Here is a 23224-nt window from a genome sequence, read left to right as displayed (position 1 = left end):
TTCATAATTGTATTTCTCACCACAACGCTGTGAGGTCCTACTGTTCCGATGCCCACTTCGCAGATAAGAAACTGGAGGCTCAGAGAGGGGAAGGAGCCCGCCCGAGGTAACACAGCCAGTTAGGTGGCAGTAGATCTCGGCAGGACTCCACCCCTAACCCGCCGGTTCCAGCGGCAGAGCCTATCCCCTATAGGACCCAGGACACGCGAGGCCGGGCCTCCCAAGGTCAGGGAGGGCGCAGCCCCGCAGACCCCGCGGCCGTCGTGGGGCCAGGTCCCGACTCGGGGAGGCGGGCACAGCCGCGAGCGCGGAGTGACCGCCGCCGCCCGGGGCTGGTGGCAGTGGCGAGGCCCCGCTGGGCGGCGGGCGAGCCCGCGGGCGCCACCGGACAGTTCCCATAAACAGGGGCGGGGCGGGGCGGGGCTTGGCCGCGAGCCCGCATTTCCGGGGACGCCGCGCGCGACGGAGGGTGTTCGCGGGGACACTCTGCGTCCCCCGGGAGCGCGCCGGGCCCGCCAGGCAGGCGGGGCGAGCCTGGGGGCGGTCCGGGAAGAGGAGCCGCGCCGCAGAGGTGGCCCTGCCGTGGGCTGTGGTCGCGCGGGGGCCGTGACCCTCGCAGGTAGGTGCGGGGGCAGGGCGTCCGGGAGCCGCGGCCCCGGGAGGGGGCGGACGAGGGCGAGGCAGCCGCGGCCGCCGCCGCCCCCGCTTCCCGCCGGGCCCCTCTCCCGAGAGGGCGCCACCTGCGCGCTCTGATGGGCACCGGCGCCAGCCACTCGGGGAGCTGGTTGCCATGGCAGCGCGGGAGGCTGGGCCCCCGTTCCCTAGGCCACCCGAGGCCCCTGCGCGGAGTTCTTTTACCTCCCCCGTACTCCCTACTCCCAAATCCGGAATGGAGAGAGGGTCAGGAATCCTGGCCCGGGAGGGAGATCATTTGGGATTTGGAAGAAGCCTGGGCCCTTCCTCGGAATGTGGTGTGGCCTTTGAATTAGGCTTTTGTCTTGGCTGTTTCTGAGTGACACGTGGATGTAGGGGTTAGAAAGGAAAGACATTGGGATCCTGGAAATGAGACTAATCTAGTGGCCGCTCTGGAGTCGTTCTGGTCTTGCCAAAAGACTCAGAAGCCCCGCACCTACCCCCCCCCCCCCCGCCTCCCGCCCCCCCGGGAAGGTCATCAACCCTCTGCTCACATTTCTGAACCTGATTGTGAGTAGGTAATTTGACTTATGAATCACAGGATTCTTTTAAGTGTCAAATGCCACAAGAACGGGGAAGCGTGTAAGTTTTTAAAAATTGTGTTTTTTTTGTTGATGCTTAAGAACTGGAAGAGGTTTAGTAATCTGCCTAGTAACACCTTCTCACTTTCATAAGAGAAACTGGACCCAGAGAAGTTAAATTACTTCCCAAGATGACAGTGGGTTGAAGCTAGTAACCCGACTTGTAGGCTATGGCTTTTGCCTTTGGTGGTTATTTTACTGAAGCTCAGGGAAGTCTGGGTAAGATCCCTAGCAACCAACCCTAGGGCTCAAGCTTTTGGTGTCAGGTGATCTGAAGATGGGACACTGGCAACAGGTGACCTGAAGATGGGCCATGGAGGCTGGAGCGTTGGGGAGAGCTGAAAGAGCTGCTCTCCCTCGTGCGTAGGTCCTGTGCCTTGGGGCTTGCTTTAATGTAGCATCTGAAAGGACTGCCTTAAATAAATCCCCGGGAGCTGCACATTCAGCAGCTCTCCAAAATACCGTTTCTTCTGAAGCCAACAAATCTGTTCAGACTGAGCAAGAAACCCTTTGGCTGCCCTAAAGCAGGGAAGTGGGACTTCCCACATCAGTAAGGTGCCTTTTGCTTTGAAAAGGTTAAGAGGGAGTTGGGAAGAGAGATCCAGGAAGGAACACTTGAATGAATCATTTGGAAAATGATTCAAGCCAGTCAACTAGAGCAGAAAACTCACGTATTCGTTTATTAAACATTTACTGGGTACCCACTGTTTCCAACCTCTGACTGGGGCAGAAGATTAAAAACCTGTGTTAGGCAAGGCCTGGTCCCTACACTCAAGAAGCTTGTAAAAGAGACGGCCAGAGAGGGATGTGATGTGTAAATGAGCATTTCACTAGAGCACAATGCGGTCCTTAATGGAAATCTGAGCACAGAGCAGCAGGAGCCCAAAGGAAGGGCTCCGGAAATCATCTGAAAACGGCATGAGTCTAGCCTGCACTGCCTGGGAGCACTTCTGGGGCTCTGCCAAGGGGGCCCTGGCCGGTACCTTTGTTGGGAGACAAAGGAATGAGTGAGTGGAAGTGTCTAGACAAATGTGAACCGGGGTGGGGATTATCTGGAAAGAAGAGTTTTAGGGATCCTGATAAACTGTAAACTCTATGAAGGCAGCGACCTATCAGTTTCCTTCTGTTTCGGCAGGGCTTACAAGGTCCTATGTGCACAAGAAATGTCTGTTGAGGGGATGAAAAAAGGAAGGAAGGGAAGGAAAGAGGGAGGGAAAAGGGGGGAGAAGAGAAAGGAAGTAAGGAAAGGGACGGCAGTTTATGTGATCAAGAGGAGGATGGCTGTAAGTTCAGACAAAAACCCTGCTTCAAATTCTGACTCTAGGTTCTGGAGTCAGATCCGGGTTCTGGTGCTGCTCCTGACTTCCCACTTGTGTGACGTTAAGGAGGTCCCTGCCCCAGTTTCTCATCTCGGGAGTGGGGATATGATAATCTGTCGTGAGAATTCCATGAACGATTGAACAGAAAAAGCTCATCACAGGGGCGCCTGGGTGGCTCAGTGGGTTAAGCCTCTGCCTTTGGCTCAGGTCATGATCTCAGGGTCCTGGGATTGAGCCCCACATTGGGCTCTCTGCTCCACAGGGAGCCTGCTTCCTCCTCTCTCTCTGCCTGCCTCTCTGCCTACTTGTGATCTCTCTCTGTCAAATAAAGAAATAAAATCTTAAAAAAGAAAAAGAAAAGAAAAAGCTCATCACAGTGCCTGCCTCAATGAGGAGTAAGTATTCAGTAATAGCCTTACAGGTGTCAACTTTGCTTTCAGAGAAATCGTTTGCCAGGGGATTCATGTCATGGTTATAAAACTACTCCAAAATAAGATACTTCTTTTTACCTGCTAAGGTAATTGTGAAAGGTACCTGTGTCTGCAGATAAGCACACCTTCAAGAAACGGTTCTTTACCTTTTTTCTATTTAAGATTTTATTTATTTATTTGACAGAGATCACAAGTAGGCAGAGAAGCAGGCAGAGAGGGGCAGGGGTAGGGGAAGCAGGCTCCCTGCTGAGCAGAGAACCGGATGTGGGGTTGCATCCCAGACCCTGAGATCATGACCTCAGCCAAAGGCAGAGGCTTAAGCCACTGAGCCACCCAGGCGCCCCACCTTTTTTTTTTTTTAAATAGGGGGAAGGGAATAGTGTTCTTTTTGAAATCAGATGAAAGCTCTGATCTCTCTCACCAGAGGCGATATACCATTCTTAGGGTTCACGGCTCCCCTGAAGCCCACCCTTGTTGCGAGAGAACTGTCATGAGAGAACTAAGGCAGAATTCAGAGAGGAAGAGGCTAGGAACAGCAAGGTGGGCCTGCTCTCATTCAGGGGGTTTATGGGGTCCCTGCAGAGACTACAGCAGGGGGGAGCTGGAGCTCTGCCTATGCAGCTGGGTGGTCCAGGGCCCAGTCCCAGGCCCCTTAGAGCCCCTTCTCTTCTAGCAACAAGTGGGACCCCCATGGAGCCTCATAGTGTCCTCAGGCTCAGTGCTTCATCCCTGGCATCAGTGGTGCTGCCAGGAGTCCTGGGCCAGGATGCCTGGTGTGCAAGATAATTGTCCAAGCACAGATCTTTGGTGTCACCATGCCAGCTCTGTGAGTGTTATCTCTTGATACCACTGCTTTCGGGTGTGGCAGGTGGGGACACCTACCTCCACTACAGCAAACAGGGCCCAAATTCCGTCTTTGGAGGGGCAGGAAGTCCATGGAAACTGCCTGGCGATCCCCCAGCACCCTTGGCCCACTCTAGGAAGCACCGGAACCAAGAGCAAGGTCATCTCGCTGGGAGAAAGAGTGGCAGCCCCCAGGTGACTGAGGTGACCAGGAAACTATAGGGATCAGCGAGCCCCTCATCTTTGGGAAGGGGACATCTTGGGCTTCTGGAAAGGAGGTTAGTTCATGGGTGGAGGAGGGGCCCCAACCTGGGCCACCTTTCCCTTCATGGGGCAGTGGCGAGGAGTCAGCAGCTCAGAGTGGGGTTCAAGGAGGAAAAACCTGGTGGCAAAGGGGGAAACGGAGTGCTGATTTCTTGGGATCTTGGGAAGGGAAGGGCCTCACGCTTGATAAGCCAAAATGGAAACCCAAATTTTCCTAGATCCTTAGAACACCTGCCTCCCACCCGTGACAGATGTCCTGGTATCAGAGAAGGACAGTCCCTGAGCAGTCACTGTGCCTCTTCTGGGTGGCAGGTGCCAAGCATCAGCCAGACCAACTCCCCAGACCCCCGAGGTCCCCCCTGTGAGCAGGCCTGCAGGCCCAGGCAGACAGCCACCCCCCCACCCCCCACCCCCCGCCAAACTGGTGTTCGGGGCAGGGGAGTGACAGTGGTAACTTCATGTTCTACCCTGTCAGGCCTGGGACAGGTTGGGCCTTGCTGGTTGCACCACAGCCCCGTGGGGCAGGGGGATCCCCTCCCAGGGAGTGGCCAACTCAGGCCCCAACAGGCCCCAGCAGGGCTGGCACTGGAGCAGGTGGCAGGCTATTGGCCACAGCAGGCGCAGCCAGGGCCCGGGCTGGGCGGGCTGGTTCCTTCTCCCCTGGAGAGTCGCAGACTCAGCACCGGGCTTGCAGGGGGCAGCTGAACCCGAGGGAAGAGGCCAAAAGGGGGTCCTGGGGCTGGGCACATAAGACGGCTAAGAGTTACTGAGGTCAGGTCGTGGCAACTTGCAGATAGGGGAGGCCAGCTCGGGGCGTGCTCACGGAGGGCCTCACCGCCAGTCCTCGGATGTCGGGGGCTCTTCTCTGTTCTGCTCAGCCCATGGAGGGACTGCTGGTGTTCCCATCTCACAGATGAGGAAGCTTGAGGCCCAGGGACATCATGTGGCTGGCTCACAGCCCACAAGTAACGGATGGTGCTAAGATAGTTTGAGCAGAAGAATTGGCGTGCTTTGTCCCTGGATGCTACCACCTGCCAGAGCCAGAAACCCTGGGCCCGGGGGAGGGCTCAGAACAGAGTGGGGGTCAGAGATGAGACCATTTCACGTATTGCCAGACTCTGGTGAAAAGCTGCCTATGAGGCCTGAAGGCCATGTTGGTGCTGGCCCCGTGAGTGGAGGGCGCTGCCCCAGGAAGCTCCCAGCCCCCAGGATCTGGAAGTCATTGGCTGATTTAAAAGCACACACAGGGTGTGCCAGCTGGTGTCGCTTCCTCATCAAAATGTATCGATGCCGAAGCCCAGCCGCTGCCCAGCCCCGGGGGAGGAGACACCAGCAGTGCCCCGGCCAGGGGATGGGGTGGGGGAGCTGCAGCTGCAGGTTGGCATCAGAGGAGGGCCCGGGGCTACAAGGGGATGGTGGCAGGGGGCCAAGGCCCTGGGAGCTGGGCCGCAGCCAGTGTGTGTCTGAGGCCTGACCAGGCAGCCTGCCAGCAGAGCCGGGGACGGGGAGGAGCCCGGTGCCACTCGGGGGAGGTGGGGGCACGGAGGGGGTAGATAGGACCTCTGGGTTTAGGCTCCACTAGGCTTGGCAGGAGGCCCCTCCCCCAGGGCCAACAAACAAAGCAGTGACTCCCGGGGTAGAATTGTGGGAGCTGGAAAGCAAGGTTGCCCTGGGTGGGAATGAAAGCAGGCAGGCCTGGCTGGGGGACGTCCGGCCTGAGCCATCCGTGCCCAAGGACGGGCCAGCCTGCACCTGGCCAGAGCCTGTACCTATAGATGATTAATGAATATTGATTGCTTGGGAAGCTGGCTGTGTCCTGACCATGCCACTGCCAGCATCTGCCCTGTGCCCAGGTCCGCTGCCGTTCTCCTTTGTGCTAAGCAGGCTAGAGAGGCAGTGGATGCACGAGTTTGTTTGCTTTATATTTTTGCCCTTGCTTCCCTTTTTTTTCTTTTTTCTCTTCTAGCCTCTTCTCTTCATTTTCTCCCTCTTCTGTAGATGTTTTTTGTGTGTGTGTGTGTGTGTGTTTTTTAAAGACTTTATTTATCTTGGGGTCCTGGGTGCCTCAGATGGTTAAGCATCTGCCTTTGGCTCTGGTCATGATCTCTGGGTCCTGGGATCGAGCCCCAATGTCAGGCTCCTGGCTCAGCTGGGAGTCTGCTTCTCCCTCTCCTTTTGCACCTCCCCCTGCTCATGCCCTCTCTCTCGAGTGAATAAATTTTTTTTTTTAAGATTTTATTTATTTATTTGACAGACAGAAATCACAAGTAGGCAGATATACAGGCAGAGAGAGAGGAAGGGAAGCAGGCTCCCCGCTGAGCAGAGAGCCCGACGCGGGGCTCGATCCCAGAACCCTGGGATCATGACCCAAGTCGAAGGCAGAGGCTTAACCCACTGAGCCACCCAGGCGCCCCTCAAGTGAATAAAATGTTAAAAAAACAACAACAAAATAAGATTTTTATCTAGATAGAGTGTGAATGGGGGGAAGGGCAGAGGGGGAGAGAGAGCGTCCCCTGCAGATTCTGTGCTGAGCCTGGAGCCAGACTCAGGACTCGATCTCGTGACCCTCAGATAATGACCAGAGCCAAAATCCAGAGTCAGACAATTAATCAGCTGAGCCACCCAGGTGCCCCTATAGTTCTTCTCCCACCTGATCCTACAGGTGAGGTGTTTCTGTTGTTCTTTTTTTTTTTTTTTAACTTTTGGCTTCTTTGTTTTTTGTTTTTCCCATGATGACAGATATAAAATATGAATCTACATACAGGAAAATGCACAGATCTTAAGTGTACAGCTCCAAACCTGTTAGCATTTGTACACACTTCTGAAACCAACACCCAGATCAAGATAGAGAATATTCTGGTGATCCCTAAAGTTTCCTTCTCTGCCATCCTAGGCATCTCGTCCAAACATCTCTCACCATCACGAAGTTTCATTTGGCCCCTTTCTGTATATTCTTATGTACATTTTACCTCTTATTCATGTGTTTTTGTCTTATATGTGTGTGTGTGTCTGTGTGCCAGAGAGAGGGAGAGAAAATAAGAGACTTGGGAAGGAGAGATGGAGAGAGAGAGAGAAGGGCCCCGGGGCAGGATGGGAAGGGCAAGACTGTGTCACCGTGGACGGGGAAAGAGAGGGCCAGGCTTGACGACTTCATCTTGCTGGCTGGGGGCACAGACCGTTGCTTTTCTCTTTTTATGCTGCCCCTGAGCTCTTTTTTTTTTTTTTTTTTTTTTTTTAAAGATTTATTTATTTATTTATTTGACAGAGAGAAATCACAAGTAGTCGGAGAGGCAGGCAGAGAGAGAGAGAGAGGGAAGCAGGCTCCCTGCTGAGCAGAGAGCCCGATGCGGGACTCGATCCCAGGACCCCGAGATCATGACCTGAGCCGAAGGCAGCGGCTTAACCCACTGAGCCACCCAGGCGCCCTGCCCCTGAGCTCTTTATAGACCCCGATGTTCTGGCTCAGAGAGACTTGCTGACATCCAAGAGTGGCAAAAGGGAGCAGGAGACACAGCGTTGGCTTGGGAACCACGCGTTAGCCCACAGGAAGTGAGCTCAAATGAGGTTTCTCGTAGCCAGTCATCCTCTTGTGTTTTTCCAGTCTGGGGAGAACAAATGACACGCCAGCGGAAGACCGAGGAGCCCACGAGGGCTGAAAATGCTATGCGGGGGTCGTGGGTGGGAGGGTACTCCTCCGGGCCAGCAGTCGGGGCCCTCCTTCTGTCAGCCCTGCCAGAGTACCGCACTGGGCAGCAGGGGTTCCGGAGATACGACTAGTCACTGTCCCCAAGACGCTCACTACCCATTTGGCGTAAGACATACTTGAAGCGTTCGAGCAGCCGTGAAAGGGGTATAATTAACCACCAGGCGAGGCCGCCCCAGCCGCTGCCTCCTCTCCTCGGGGATGAGCAGAGAGCGGCCAGACAACCTGAGTGTTGCCAAGACACGAGGGCACGGCCAGCCCTGCCGCCGTTTGGGGAGCTGGTCGATGGAGAGAGCCGGGCTCTGCGCCGCCGATGACCGAGCACGTGCCACTCCCCAGGCACCTTCCCGGGTGAGAACGGTGTGCAGAGGCGGAAAGGAAATGCGGAGCTAGCAACTTGATTCCAACAAGATTTCTTGCACTTGTTTCCTAATATTCTTGTGGACGATATGGAGAAATGTGGGCTTCAGGAGTGCAGGTCAAAGGACATGTAGCTGGTGGTCTAACATACAAAGAAGATTGATCAGTTCCTACCCTGGTAGAGGTCTCTAGTGGCCCTGGGCTTTGCTTTTGGCCCCCGTCTTACCCAACCCCCCCCACCCAAAACTTAGAGAACACTCCTAGAAAACACCTGGAACTTTTCTATATCAACTGATTGTTAAAATTTGGTGACAGTCACACCCTAACACACACACACACACACACACACACACACACACGCACTTATTTTTGCTGAATCATTTGTAAGTAGGTTGCAGACCAGACAGCTTCACTTCCACAGACTTCAGCAGGCATCCCTGAAGGATGAGAACATTCCCCTAAAACCACAGTGCCATTAGCATACCAAAGAAAATGAGCCCTAGCGCCACATACCTGATACCTGGGGCCACGATACCTGGGGCACAGGGCCTCGCAACATTTTCCCCAATTCTGAAAGGCTTGCTTTTCTTTCCTTTCAAGATTCTATCGGTGTTCACATATTTCATCTGATGATCATGTCTCTTTCGTTTCTTGACCTAAAATAGTCCCCTTGTCTTTTTTATCTTTTATGGGATTGAGCATTGTGATGAGTCCAGGCTAGCTGCCTTTACAGAATGCTGGAGGTATCTGTGTCTTTATCGTTAGATCTGGGTTAAACACTTTCGCCAGAAGTGCTCCAAGGACCGATGTTGTGTGTTTCATAATTGCATCATACCAGGAGCTAAATGCATCAGGCAGTCGTATTACTGGTAATGCTACTTTATTATTATTATTATTATTATTATTATTTTAAGATTTCATTTGGTTATTTGAGAGAAAGAGAGGAAGAAGGAGACTCCCTGCCAAGCAGGGAGAGCCCCACACAGGGCTTGATCTAAGGACCCTGGGATGGTGACCTGAGCCAAAGGCAGAAGCTTAACTGACTGAGCTACTGGGGTGCTCCTTGTGATGCTCCTTTGGACCACTTGGTTAAGGTGGTGGCTGCTGGAGTTCTTCCCCAGAGATACATTTTCCTTTTGGTCATTAGTAAGTCACTTGTAGGACAAACTTTGAGGCCTTGTTCATATACGGTTTATTATTATTTTTAATTTTTTAAAAAGATTTTATTTATTTATTAGACAGAGATCACAGGTAGGAAGAGGCAGGCAGAGGAAGCAGGCTCGCTGCTGAGCAGAGAGCCCGATGCGGGACTCGATCCCAGGACCCTGAGATCATGACCTGAGCCGAAGGCAGTGGCTTAACCCACTGAGCCACCCAGGTGCCCCTATTTTTTATTTTTTTTTTAAGACTTTATTTATTTGACAGAGATCACAAGTATGCGAAGAGGCAGGTAGAGAGAGAGAGAGTGGAGGAAGCAGGCTCCCTGCCGAGCAGAGAGCCCAATGCAGGACTCAATCCCAGGACCCTGAGATCATGGCCTGAGCCGAAGGCAAAGGCCTAATCCACTGAGCCACTCAGGTGCCCCGGTTCATACACAGTTTAGCATCCACTGGTTACCCTTGTTGGAATCCAGACTTTCTGAAGTCTACTCTTTCTTCTACATTTATCAGACACAATTCTTCTATAAAAAGCTTCTTTTTTACCTCTTTTCTTTCTCTCTGTATGTTTTCCTGAGTTTCAGTGCAGACTAATGGATTGCTTTATTTTGATGCATTAGAACCCATTACTTCAGTATGCTTTTTGAATCTCCGATTATCTCAAGTTTAGTCATCAAGCTGGGCCTATGTCCTTTTGATGTGACCCCATTGGTCTTTAATTACTTCCTTGCTTTCTGGCTCAACAAAGTGTTCCAGGCTTGCCTTCCCCAAGGAGACGTGGTACCTTTTATTGGAAAGTGGATACTAGGTCTGCTCACCTAGGGTTTTTTTGTTGTTGTTTTGTTTTTTAAAGATTTTATTTTTAAGAAGTCTCTTACCGAGTGTGGGGATTGAACTCGCAACCCCAAGATCAGGAGCTTCACCGCTCTACTGACTGAGCCAGCCAGACACCCTGACACCCAATATTTTTTATCAGTGACTCGAATTAAGGCTAAGAAATGATTACCAAATTTACTGATGATTCAAAACTGGGAAGGGAAGTCAAATTCTATGATAATAAAATAAATACTCAAAATGGCCTTAATAGAATGAAATCCAGATCAGAACTAGCAGATTTAAAGGAGATCAATATGAAGTCCTGTGCTTAGGTTGAAAATGTTAATTGCAGGCGTGCCTGGGTGGCTCAGTGGTTTAAGCCTCTGCCTTTAGCTCAGGTCATGGTCTCAGGATCCTGGGATCGAGCCCTACATCGGGCTCTCTGCTCAGCGGGGAGCCTGCTTCCCCCTCTCTCTCTGCCTACTTGTGATCTCTCTCTGTCTATCAAATAAATAAATATCTTTAATTAAAAAAAAAAGAAAATGTTAATTGCATAGTTTGAGGTTTGGGGGGAACTCTTTACTAGATCAAAGTTGATACAGAAAAGTTAGCTGACATGAGCCGTTAGTATTCCGTGACTCTTGGGTTTCGTTCGTTCATTCATTCATTCATTCATTCATGTAGCCAGTACTTGCTGAGGGTCTGTCAAATACCAGGCACTGTTCAAAAGGTTTGGGCCACTAGCGGAATCCACAAAAATCCCTCAGTGAACATTCTTGGTGCTGGGGGCAGGTGGGGGATTTCAGGCAGTAATGTAAAACCACAACAAAGGTGATGAGTGCTTTGAAAAAAATTTCTCAGGGTAAGGGGGAATATGGGTGGAAATTCAGATTCTTCAAGAAGGTTATCTTTGAGCAAGGATCTGAAGGAAGCAAGGGACTCCATCGTGTGGCTAGTTGGGAGAAGAGTGCCCCAGGCAGAGGGAGGAGCCAGGACAAAGGTCCTAAGAGGAGTTGTTAGGGGTGTGCCTGGAGTAGAATAAGGAGGGGAGAGCCCTGGAGAATGCGGTGGGGTGAGGATGACACAGGGCTTTGTACACCACTGTAAGTCTTTGGCTCCTATTCTGAATGAGACAGGGAACGTTTGGAGGGTTTCGAGCAAAGGAGTGCCAAGATCTTAACTGGGTTTGAAAGACTCTGGTTGCTGAGTTGAGAACAGATTGCAAGACAGCTGAGGTGGAAGCAGAGGCAGCAAGCAGTTAGGAGGAACTTGGGAGTAACCAGGAGAAAGAGGGTGCAGATAGTGACCCCACCCCCTCCACTGGGAGGTTGTCAATGGTCAGATTATGGATTTGCTAGTGGGTCAGAGGTGAGGAAATGAAAGCAAGTAGTTAAGCAGCTTGAAGAAGAACTTGCCTTTAAATGAGATGGAGAAAGCTCACACAGGAGGAACCCATTTTGGGGAGGAAGAGAGGCAACATTAGGAGCTTAGTGTAGGGCATGTTGGGTAGGAGATGCCTGTTGGACAAGACAGCCTGGTAGAAATGTAGAGGCCATCTGGAGTTCAGGACAGAGATCCTGGCTGCAGACAGAAGCCTGAGTATAATTGGGTAAATTCTGTGTCCAGTGCTGGCAGTGCCTTAAAAAAAGGGGATGCTACTAGCCTGAACTGTGTCCACAGATGCGTGTTGGGATGGTGGAGGTACAGAAATCACAGAGCACGAGGAAGCCTGACTAGGAAAGGAGACCTGGAACCATGTGGGTGCTGTGCCCATCTCCTGACAGCCGCCCTGTGGCAGAGGATGTGGCAGGCCCTGGGGGTGGGGGAAAGCAACGTGCGGTGGCTCTGAGGAGGCTAGTTTTCGTTGGAGGTGAAGAGGAACTTTCCAGCCAATTTCTGGAGAAACCATCACCAGTGCCATGGAAATGACTAACCTAGCGGAGGTTTTCAAACTACCTTTGACTTGAAGTACGGGAAGAATTACATTTTACTACGCTCCTGGGCACCTTTAGGAAAAGTTGAAACACGTTTACCAACACTTTCTGATCTTCCGTGATCACTGCATTTTGATATTTGCTGTTCTGCCTTTTTTCCTTAAGATTTTATATATCCGTTTGAGAGAGCGAGCTCAGGAGCACAAGCAGGGGGAGCAGCAGAGGGAGAGGGAGAAATAGGCTCCGCAGGGAGCAGGGAGCCCCACCTGCTGCTGGACCCCAGGACCCCCTTCATGACCTGAGCCGAAGGGGGACGCTTAACTGACTGAGCCACCCAGGCTATTCTGCTTTTTTAATGCTGATAGGGACCCACTGGGAGATCCTGTCTGCAGTATGACAACCCCTCCCCAGTCTCAGCAGAACTAAGCCCCAACCCTGAGGATGTTAGGAGCCAGGAGGATGGGTGCTGGGTGCCCGTAGGATTCCACTCCAGCCTGAGGGAGTACTTTCCCTGCGGCGCAGCGTGCAGGCTGAGGTGGTCAGACGTCCTTGACGGTGCATTACAGGTAGTTCCCACTTAAGCTAATCTTGCCCCCCCACTCCCCCACCCCCAAGGTTTGGCTTCGTGTGGACCGAATTCTAGACGTGGATGACCCCGCAGGGTACCTGGATCACACTCCGAGCCCGTAGTGGAAGCCCAGGCAAGACCTAAGGTGGGTTGACCCGTGCGGAAGTGAGACTCAGGAGCAACCAGCCTCGTCAGCACGGGCTCCGCCGGTTCCTTTGGTCACGGGCAAGTGGGTGCCAGGAGCACCCGCGCAGAGTTGGAAAGGGAGAATGGAGACCCACGGCCGCCCCTCGGGAGGCGCCCAGGGAGAGAGACCCGCCCGTTTTCCCAACCGCACGCGCTCAGGGTGGTCGCAGAGGAGCCGGAAGGGGTCGGGGAGAGGGGGGAGCGCCTGAGAGGCGGGGATGAAGAAAGACGGGTTCGTTCTCGGCGGCGACAGTGTTGCCGGGCTTGGCGCCCTCCAGGCGCGCACCGAGCTCCCGGAGCCGGCGGACGCCCCTCCGGCCTCTCGGGTCCTGAACGCGGAGGTGGGCGGGGCGGGAGAGGCCGGGCCAGCCGCGGGACTTCCTCCTTCGGTCCCGCCCACCTCGGCCCACGTAATCGCACCTCCCCCCTCTTACCCCTACCCCACCCCCAGGTCTCGCTCGCGAGTCAAGTTGAGCCACCTGAGCCAGAGCCTGGAGGACGCCGCAGCTCCCTGCTGTCCCGAGCTCCGCGATGGGCTGGGGGAGCAGACCGTCCGCCCCGCGGGGCACGCTGCCTCCCGGGCCGCCGACGCTGCTCCTGCTGCTCCTGCTGCTCCTGCCGCCGCCGCCGACTCGGGCGCTCGCCCCTCGGATCAGCCTGCCGCTGGGTAAGCGCCGGGACTACCCCGCGGGGGCGCGGGCTAGGGTCGGGGGGAGGGGAGGCGGCCGGGAGGTGCTTGCGGAGGCTGCTGTGACAAAGGAGGGAGGGACGAGAGGGCCTGTGGGAGGCTTGGGGTCCATTAGGACCCTTCCTCCTTTCAGGGCGCTGCGGAGAGGGAGAGAGAGGAGAGGGCAGTTGGGGGGCCGCGGGCCCCTTTCTTCCCTTCCTTTAGTAGGTGTGTGTGTGGGGGGTCTTTTGCCTGCTCTGTCGTCCAAGCTCGCCCCTGGGTATGGTGCCCTTTTCGGCGGTGGCGGGCTCCCCCGAGGCTGGCGACCCGCTGGTCCGCCTGCCCATCTGCTTGACTTTGATGCTGACCAGAGCCAGCCGCGGTGCCGCCCCCGAGGGCGTCTCGGGGTGGAGGGGGCCGTGCTTGCAGTCCCATAAACACTGGGGTTCTGGTATTCCAGCAAGTCGCAGCAGGACTCCGAGCCGCAGCGGGACAGGAGTCCCATCTTCCCTCCCAGCCCTTCACCCTGGTCTCTCGGCGCAGTGCCGGACGGAGAGTGGTGGGATCCTTCCCGGGGCGGGAGCGATCATACCAGGGATGGGGGCTGTTGTGGGACTCCTAGGCCCTGGGAGAGTCTCCTCCTGGGAGTATCGTCCTCATTGGTGAGGTCTCTCACCGTGCTCATGGCTCTCCCCTCTCCCAGCCCCTTTACATCTTGTTGCTTTTCCCAGTCGTCTTTGAAATTAGAGAGGTGGGAATTCCAAGCCATTTCTCCTACTGGACAAGTAATTCCCTTCTTCCTGTGCTATGGTTTGCTCATCTGCAGAATGGGCACAGTGGTAGGTATCTTGTAAGGCTGTCTTGACGATTTCATGAAACTAGGTGAGTTCTGTGGGCACAGGCTTTAAGGGGTTCAGAGATGTTGTTTATCCAAGCCCTTTAACTTGTTGTCACACTGGGAGAATTGGAATAAAATTAGAGGTTCCATATTGAAAGTATACAAGATTTCCTTCTCTCTTTTGCATCCCTACTCCTGAAAACATTCTGTGTACAAAAGAGAAGAGTAGCCGAATCAGCACTTATTATCCAGGCTCCTTGTGGCCCTGAATAACCCTGTCTGAAACATTGCAGGACTTGTGGGGAGAGCATGGCCTGGGTTCAAATCCTGCCTCCACCACTTAGTAACCATGTGACCTTGAACAAGTGACTGAACCCTGCCTGGGCCTCGATTTCCTCATCTTTAAAATGGGATAATAATGGTACCTACCTCAGGGTTGTGAAGATTAAATTAGTTTGTGTTTGAAAAGTCCTTAGGACAGGGCTTGGTACATAGAAACCGCTCAGTAAGTGTTAGCTGGTGGTGTTGCTGCGTGTTAAGCACAGGCTTCATTCCTGCACAGAGCCAGGGTGACTGCCTTGGGTCGGGGTGGTGCTGGTGTGTTTGTTTGACCACAGTCCCTTGGGGGCTCCATCTCATTAAGTGAGGATAAACAAGTGTATCTGGACCCAGGCCTACTGCCTTGCCACTTCTCCGTTGTGGCCACAACTCCTTTTATCCTTAGACCTCCTTTGCCCTGGGAGGAGGGAGACGAAATGGGAACAAAAGTTCCGATGGACTCCATTTATGGCCCTGGGCTAACCCTCAGAGCTTGTGTCCAGCTCGGGAACTGGACGGGGACCACGCAGAGGGTAACCGAAGGGCAGAACTGGGGAGCCATGAGGGGGAACCGAGAGGGCCTGCTTCCTAAGAGCAGCTAGAACACTTGGTGGCGATTACCCACATAGCTCTGAGACCTGGCCCACTTCCACAAATCTGTGACTGTGGCCAAGCTCTGTCACATACCGGTGTCGCCTGCACAGGTCAGTGGGGGATCTGGTCTGGATGTCTGTGCACCCCCCTCTCCCAGACCCGTATGTTAAAATCCAAACTCACAGAGGACTGTGACACAGGCTCACCTGTTGGGATTGGCACAGATGCATGGCACAAAGGTGTCCCTGGAGAAGTTGGAGGGCCTAGAAATGCAGTCGGTATGCTGCTTTCCAAGCTGTGGCTCCTAGAAAAAGACAAAGCTGTTGCTGTGTTCTTGAGACTGGGTCTGCCCAGAGGAGCCTTTTTCTCCAGTCTCCCCCCAAAGCCCAGGAATAGTTAGCAGCACCCAACCCTGAACTTATGAGCACACATCCATGGTTCGCTGATATGCACCCCAGCCCAAAGGGCTGCCTCCCTAGGCTTCCTCCTGGCCCTAGATACTAGGAGCCCCAGTAGGGACTGCCCTGGTGCGGAAACAGGCTCCCCTTCGGAGCATGGCCACAGCCAGTTTCCTGCCGCATCCTTGGGGGCTTGTTAGATGTTCCTGGCAGCGTGCCTGTCCTGGGTAGGCCCAAGGTGAGCATGAGGACTCTAGGCACCAGGGCCCACAGCCCCTCCTTCACAGAACAGGGAGAGAGGCGTGGAGGGAGAGACTGCACCCTACTTTTCCTCCCCTGCTGCATTCCCACCTGAGGTCCGCAACGGCCCGGATACCCAGGGACCGTGAGTTGTGTCTTGGCCTTGAAACAATGTCTCCGGAACCAGAGCATGCAGTTCATGTGTGGGGTCCTTCCTAGGAAACCCTCATTGCTGTTAATCTGCAGCAGATTCCTGGGGTTGAAGGATGAGACCCCCATTTGTGCTCTCGTCCAGTGGCCAAGAAGGAGGAGGGGAACTGGGGCCTCCAGTGCCAGCTGGACAAGGAGAGGCCTTAAAGGGAAGTTACTTGTCTCTGTGGAAGGAATGCTTCAAAGAAGTGTGTGGAATTTGGGTTCTCTTGCACTGGAAAGTGCCGTTTGAAGTTCCAGGACCAACGGCTCAGGAGAGGAGCACAGCCGAGTAGAAATAATGGCGCCGGGTGTGTGAGCTACAAGGCCAGAGCCTCGCAGCCCGGGCCGTGTGGAAAGAAACAAAGCAAAGCTGCTTCTTTGGCTCATGAGAATCTTATTGAGTTCCCTTATTTGGGCAATTAAGAGGAGTTATTAATTTCCCCCTGCCCCTGTCTGGAAAGGTCTGGACACAGTGTTTCCAAACCAGATCGGAAATAAATCCGTAGGCCTTGCAAACTGGTCAACAAAACCCCATTGAGCCGGGGAGCTGGGCATTGGCACAGATCAACTGCCTGTCCCCTGACCCTGGAATGGACACCCGGGGTCAAGGCTGCTCTGTGAAGCCCCCAGTGCAGGCCGCTTTCAAAGTCTAGTTGGCTGGTGCCAGGCCTCCCTCCTGGATGTGGTCTCAGCCCCACGTGAGCGTTTGTCTTCAGCTCTTTCCTGTGGCCTGGCATCTCCATGGCCCTTCAGAGCCAAGTGGAAAGAGCAGTAGCTATGGCGCTAACGGCCGGGCCTGGAAGACTAGCTTGCCTCCTAACCGCGCCGCCTGGGGCAAGCCGGCACTAATGGCAGGACCCATCTCGCAGGGCTCTGAGCGGATGAGAGGAAATAATGTATGGAAAGCGTTTGGCACAGTGCCTGGCACGTGCTCTGACCCCAGTAAAAAGTAGTGGCCTCCGTTCTCTGTGGTGGAAGTTCCTCCCCCCCCGCCCCTCTTGGCTCAGGGAGGTTATGTGCATCCATCTGGGTGATGCTGGGCACCGGCCGGAGGCAGGCCCTCTGCTCGTTGCTGAGACCCAAGCCAGGTCAGGGAATGGAATGGTGCAGGTCCCACTCCCTGCTCGGGTGAGGAGGACCAAGCAAGTCACCCCAGGGGTCCTGCTGAATGTAGTGCACTTTTCAAGTGCTCCTGGTTCAGCTCTTTGAAGTTCTGTGCCCTGAAGAACGTCTGTGTGGGGCTGGTGCACCTCTCCCCGCACCCTGTCTCGCACTGGTTCCACGCTGCCTCGTGCATAACCCTGCATTCAGCGGGCTGTTGAAATTCCTGTGTGCCACCCAAGCAAAACTCTAAGCTTGCACAAGTTTGGGGGCACATCTGGACACACCTGCATGTTCATCCACGCAAGGGACGCAGAAGGTGGCCCAGAGCCTGGAGGAAAGGCTGGACTCAGCTCATGGAGTTCACTCACTCTTTTGTCCCCTTCCTAGAGACTGTGTGGCCTGGCTCCCACCCCTCGTGGGTGCTCAGGATGGGTGGAGAGGCCTCTGATGGGGCTCTCCCTGGGGGTGAAGGGGAGCTTCTCCCCCACCCCTCCTCCTTGCATTTGTCCTCTCGGCCAGGCTCCCCTGTGTCCAGGATGGAGAGTGGCTCACATGGAGCTGGCTGTCTTGGGACACGTGCCCAGGGTCCCGTAAAGGCTCCAACCCATCTCATGTTCCTCAGGCTACAGGCGAACTCTGTCTCTGTGCCTAGCCCTGTGCAGTCTCCACGGCCCTTTTTTAGCTGCCACTCCTCTGGGGGGGCTCTCTGGTGCAGGACAGGACCATGTCCAGCCCTTAGGTAGCACAGCTGGCTGGCGTCCCGTTTGTGTTGCAGTGTTTAGGGCCTAGAAGAAAGCGGAAAGGAAAATGGGGGGTATAGAGCTACTGTGGGCACCAGGCATTTAGGTTGTTTTGTTCCCCCGCACACGGTGGGTAAAGTTATCACTATTTTACAAAGAAGACAGCTGAGGTTCAGAGAGGTGAAGTATTTTGTCCAAGGATATGGCTCTGCTTCCCTGAGATCTGATCTGTTCTCTGTGGGATCTTTCTGGTCTGCACCGATGCGTCCTCTGAAAAGCCCATCTTGACAGTTAGTAGGGTTCAGAGAGGTGGCAAGGGGCTCTGGGGAGGGGGTTGCAGTGGGCCCAGCAGACTGAAAACTCTTTTTTTTTTTTAGTATCTATTTATTTGATAGAGATCACAAGTAGGCAGAGAGGCAGGCAGAGAGAGAGGAGGAAGCAGGCTCCCCACCGAGCAGAGAGCCCCATATGGGGCTCGATCTCAGGACCCTGGGATCATAATCAGAGCTGAAGGCAGAGGCTTTAACCCAGTGAGCCACCCAGGTGCCCCTGAAACCTCTCACTTTATCCTAACTCCTACTGAACAGGGGCCACATGAGCAGTCTCCTCTCCTTTTTGGCCTCCCATTGTTCATCCTCTGAGAGGCGCTAACAGAAACAGGAAAGAAAGCCCCCCAGGATGGGGCCCCCACCATGTGCCAGGTGCTGGAGGGGGCACTGCTCCCTCCTGTGGGGGGACAGAAGGTTGGAGAAGTGAACTCTGCTAAGTCAAGGTTGTACGGCTAAAAGGTCTGGGGTCAAGCCACGGGCCACAGCTCTCAGGACTCAAGAACTACATTCTCTGTTAAAACAGCTGCCTTCAGCTTCAGCTGTGAAGTGTGGGAAGGCGGCAGAATGGCCCAGCTCGGCTCCTGAGTGATTGATAGGTTCCGTTTGTCCGTCTGGTAAAGAGACATATCGAGGTCACTCCCTGGATGGGAACAGGGGATCCGGCTGAGGCCCCGAGGGTATGGCCACGGTTAGAAATGTGGTCCACAGGAGACCCGGAGCAAACGTCTCAGACACAGGTTTGCACCATGGTGGTGGTGGGTGGGGGGATGGCCAGAGCCAGCCCGGAAATAGATTTTCTTTGGCCTCCAAGTGTTTAAAGAAATTTTAATTAGTTGCTGATATTTAAAACTCAGGAAATCTAAAGGAAAAATGCAGCTTTCCAGCTCTCCGGAAGATCTGGCAAGGCTGGGCCCCCATTCTAAGCAGCGTGCATCTGGGGCTTTGCAGTGGCCACAGCTTCTGACGGGCTCCTGCGTCCCAATGGCTGGAGCCCCATCTGCCCTCATCCCCTGTCTTCTGCATGAGCGAGCTGCTGAGGTGGCCGGAGTGCTGGGTGTTACTCAGAGCAAGGGTGGGGAAGGAGGGAAGGCGGCAGGAGGAGAGGCGGGGGGCGTGGGGGGGGTGTCGGGTGGGGCATGGGTAGGGTCAGTCCTGGTTACTGGGGGCTCCCTGACCCAGGGATGGGACTTGGCACTTCTCCATGCTGCATTTATTTGGTCTTTCCAGCAGCTTAGTGAGGGCTGCCTCTCAGAGACGGCAGGGCCCTGTTCAGAGCCGCACAGGGGTCAGTGATAAGTCAGGACTCAGGCGTGGGCAGCGCGTCCTTTTTGCAGCCCTTGCGAACTCTTTCCTGTCTGTCGGCTGTCGCACTGCTCTCTGGGCCCTGAGCGCGTGGGGCCGAGTGGTCCGTGCTTTGGGGAGGGGGCCGAGCAGGGCAGTGGTCCTCAGACATGCTCTTGTGGGCAAGAGCCTTCGGGACCTCCAGGCTGCCCTCTTTGAATCTCAGACCCCTCCCTGGACCAGAGTGCTCTGAATTGGGACTTAGCATTCAGGCATTCAGTGACATGTTTTTTGAACAACTCCTTGGACCTTACCTGGCCACATGATACAAGCATGAATTAGCACATCCTGCTCCTTGGGGAGCCCTTGGCCGGGTGGAGGAGACAGACACAGGAAGCCCGTCCACCAGCCACATGGCCGGTGCCGGGAGAGGCGTGAGGGGAAAGGGGTGAGCGCAGAGAGGGGCCCCTCGCCCAGCTTCAGGAAGACCTCCTGGAGGAGGTGAAACTGAGCTGAGTCTCAAAGGATGAGTAGAGATTGGGGAGACGGAAGGGCGTTCCAGGCCTTGAGCAAAACGAGAGAGGAGGAACAGGACCTTGCAGCTTTGTGTCACTCAGTTGAAGCTGGAGGGAGACGTGGCGAGGGCTGGCAAGTTAGGGGCTTGGACAGAGGGGCACAGCTGAGGGTTATCCAGGACTGGGACGGTACCCTGAGAGCCCTCTGGCTGCAGCACAGAGACTGGGCTGGGGGCAGGGGCCCGTTGGGAGGCTGTTAGTGTATCTCTGTTGGGAAGGGATGGATGGTGGCCTGGTTCAGGACAGTGGTAGCAAATGGGACACATTAGGGAAGTATTAAGGAGGGAAAATCGGCAGGGTTTGTTTATGGATTGGATGTCTGTGGGGTAAGGGAGAGGAGGAAGGAACCTCCTTCTCTAGGTTTCCAGTGGGTGACACAGGACACGAGCCCAAGCCGAAGGGGACGGTGGTGGGTGGTGGCCGTGGCGTGTCTCCCACTAGATGGAGGACCTGCCCCGATGGTGAGATCTGTGGGTTGCAGGTGTCTGGATTGTTGAAGTGATGGGTGTGGGCTTGTGATCTCGAGGCCAAGGGGAGATCCTAGGGAGCGGCATTAAAGAGCAGAGTGTGCAGTGACTGGAGCTAGCCTAATGACACAATGACCCTGACGCCAGAGCTGCCGGTCCAGGCTGAGTCCCGGCGCCACTGTTCTTCCTAACTGGCTGATCACTGGCAGCTGTCCCACCAAAACCTCAGGCAGGGGGACCTCCTGCACAGCCGCCTTGCCAGGACGCCCAGATTGACCTGTTTAAAACATGCAGTGGGTGCTCACGTACGTTAGCTCTTGGAGGGATGGAGGCCCAGAAGGAGTGGGAGGGAGAAGGGAAGTGACCCTGGAGGCCAGTGTGGCCCACACGTCGGGGACAGGGGACCTCTACCAGGCCAGGTGCCACAGAGGCAATGCCCTTCAGTGTCTGAAGTTCGGCAGCAAGGTGATACCTGGCCCCTGGCGAGTGGGGCTGATGGAGGCCTGACTCCCAGGCAAGGGGTCAGTGGGAGCTAAGGGACGGAGGCCGCTCTGGGCGGCTCTTCTCTTCAGGAGTTTGGCCGCCGAGGATAGCCCGGAGGCACACTGATTTCTAGGATGAATGTCGGAGGAAAACAACGGCTTTCTGAGAGGCAGAGGTTGACGACACGGGACTTGGCCTCTGATGAGATAGGGAGGCGGCGGGAAATTGAGGCTTCCGTATCTGATGGTGGTCCCGGTTTCTTCAGAAAACGGGAGATGTGTGTGAGAGGAGGAAGGTGGCCACCTGGGCAGTCGGGACGGGGGTTTGTGAGGGAACAGCCAGCCCCTGAGCAGAGGGCTGGAGGAGCTGCCCTTGGTCCTGGTGGAGGCACATGCCCAAGGTGGTGGCAGCTTATGACAGTCTGGGTTAGGGTACAAGGAAGAGGGTTGTCTTTGAGGGGCGAGGGGCCTCCTGGTGATTCTGCCAGGAGCTCTTGGCCCACTCACTGGAAAGCATGGCCGCGGCCATCTGGGAAGTGGGCTTCCCTAAATGTGCCTGCCCTGGACACAGGGGATGCTTCTAGTCTGGGTTCCCTTGTTGTCCTACCTCTTTCTTGCTTGCTCACCTCTGTATGGGGAGGGCTTTTGGCCCACAGCCCCTCTTCCCCTGCAGAGAGGAATCCTTCCCTGCTTGGGGACTCAGCCCGCCGCTTCCGGTCCCTTGGCCCACCCTGCCACAGCTCTGGGGCGCGGTGTAGAAGGGGGACATGTGTCCCAGGCGGCTGACGTTTGCTGCTGAGTCAGCAGTCCTGCCCTAGGAGTGGCGCTCCTGCAGGTACAAGCGGGTCCAAGAGTCCAGTGCGACGCCTTGGGGAAGAGGAGGTGCCCTCGCGGGCTTGCCCTGGGGCCCAGACCCCTTTCTGGGGACTTTGGGATTCGAGCAGAGGGGCAGCCCACACCTCCTCCCTGCACTGGGGGCACCTTCCCCGCTCTTCACACTGAGAAGCTGGTGTTTTCTGGCCTCGTCCCGCCGGGGCCTGCGGCGGCCAGGATGTCAGGGCCACGTCCACGTCAGCTGTGGTGCCAGGAGCCGCGGTGGAGAGAAAGGTGGGGTGGTTCTCTGACTCACGGCCCAGCTACAGCTCGCTGGCTGGCGGCTGGGTGGGGACCGTGCCGAGCCCGATTCCCGTCTCACTCCAGAGAGCTCCCAGCTTCCGGCTGAGTCACAGGGACGGGGAGAAGCTCCAGCTGAGTCTGGGGGCTGAGTTGTTCCCGCATCACTTCCTGCGGAGAGGCCCAGGCCCCAGGGGTGGGGGAGCGGGGCCCGCTCGGATCGGCCCCGTCCAGCGTGCCCACTCCAAGGCAGCAGCCCCAGGCCCGCCCCGGTGCTACTTGCCTGGAGCCCCGGGGACGCCACCAGCTCAGGCCTGCCCAGGGTGGATAGAAAGGTTTCGTCCACCTGGGAAAAACCGGCCGCAGCCTCAGGCAGACCAGTTTTCTCCCTCCTGGACCCACCCGCTGGGTAGAAGAGGATGTGGAGGATGCGCAGGCGGCACAGGCCGCCCAGGAGAGCACACGAGAGAGCGGCCTAGGAGCTGGGGCAGCCCCTGAGGTGTGCTGACGCCCCTGGGGAGCGGAGAGCACCGACACCCCCTCCCAGTCACCTCTCCACAAAAAGCAGCCGGGAGCAAATGCAGGTACAGACAGGCCTTGCGGTAGGATGTGCAGACACATACACACACACCAGCAAGCTCAGGCAGGGCCCACACAGACGTCTGTGCCATCACTCTGGAGGTGACCCCAGGCACCCGGGTGGGGACGGAGACTCAGTCCCGTGGAGCGGGAGCGGGAGCGGGCACACAGCACGTGCCTGGGACACCTGTCCCAAGTCAAGCTCGTGCGCTCTGGCCGGGAGGCCCCCGCGTGATCAGGTGCCGACCTAGGTTACGAATTGCCCCGCGTGAGTTTTTTTAACCCTGAGGACGAGGGAGGCCCAGCTCTTCCAAACAGCCCTGCTCTGCTGGCAGCCCTCGCTGGGCTGGATTTTCCTGCAGGGCTTTTGGATTTTGTTTTTGATCCACTCGAGTGTTGGTCGTGTGCCAGACCCCATGCCAGCACTCGGCCAACGTGTGCAAAGTTGCTCT

At 55.5% G+C, this 23224-nt stretch overlaps 1 protein-coding gene across 1 annotated transcript in view; it reads left to right on the top strand.

The window, feature by feature from the left end:
* Positions 1–463: 463 nt before the first annotated feature.
* SEMA4B (semaphorin 4B) overlaps positions 464–23224 on the top strand; it is a 38889-nt gene continuing 16128 nt past the window's right edge. The window contains exons 1-3 of the mRNA XM_059179974.1: positions 464–619; positions 12717–12814; positions 13307–13522. Of these exons, the coding sequence (XP_059035957.1) occupies positions 13387–13522 (136 nt within the window). The 5' untranslated portion in view covers positions 464–619; positions 12717–12814; positions 13307–13386. The remainder of the gene's footprint in view (positions 620–12716; positions 12815–13306; positions 13523–23224) is intronic.

This window comes from Mustela lutreola, chromosome 7 (genome assembly GCF_030435805.1).
Source record: "Mustela lutreola isolate mMusLut2 chromosome 7, mMusLut2.pri, whole genome shotgun sequence".
NCBI lineage: Eukaryota > Metazoa > Chordata > Mammalia > Carnivora > Mustelidae > Mustela > Mustela lutreola.
The sequence above is the reverse complement of the archived record's forward strand: the minus strand, read 5'-3'. Positions and strand labels throughout refer to the sequence as shown.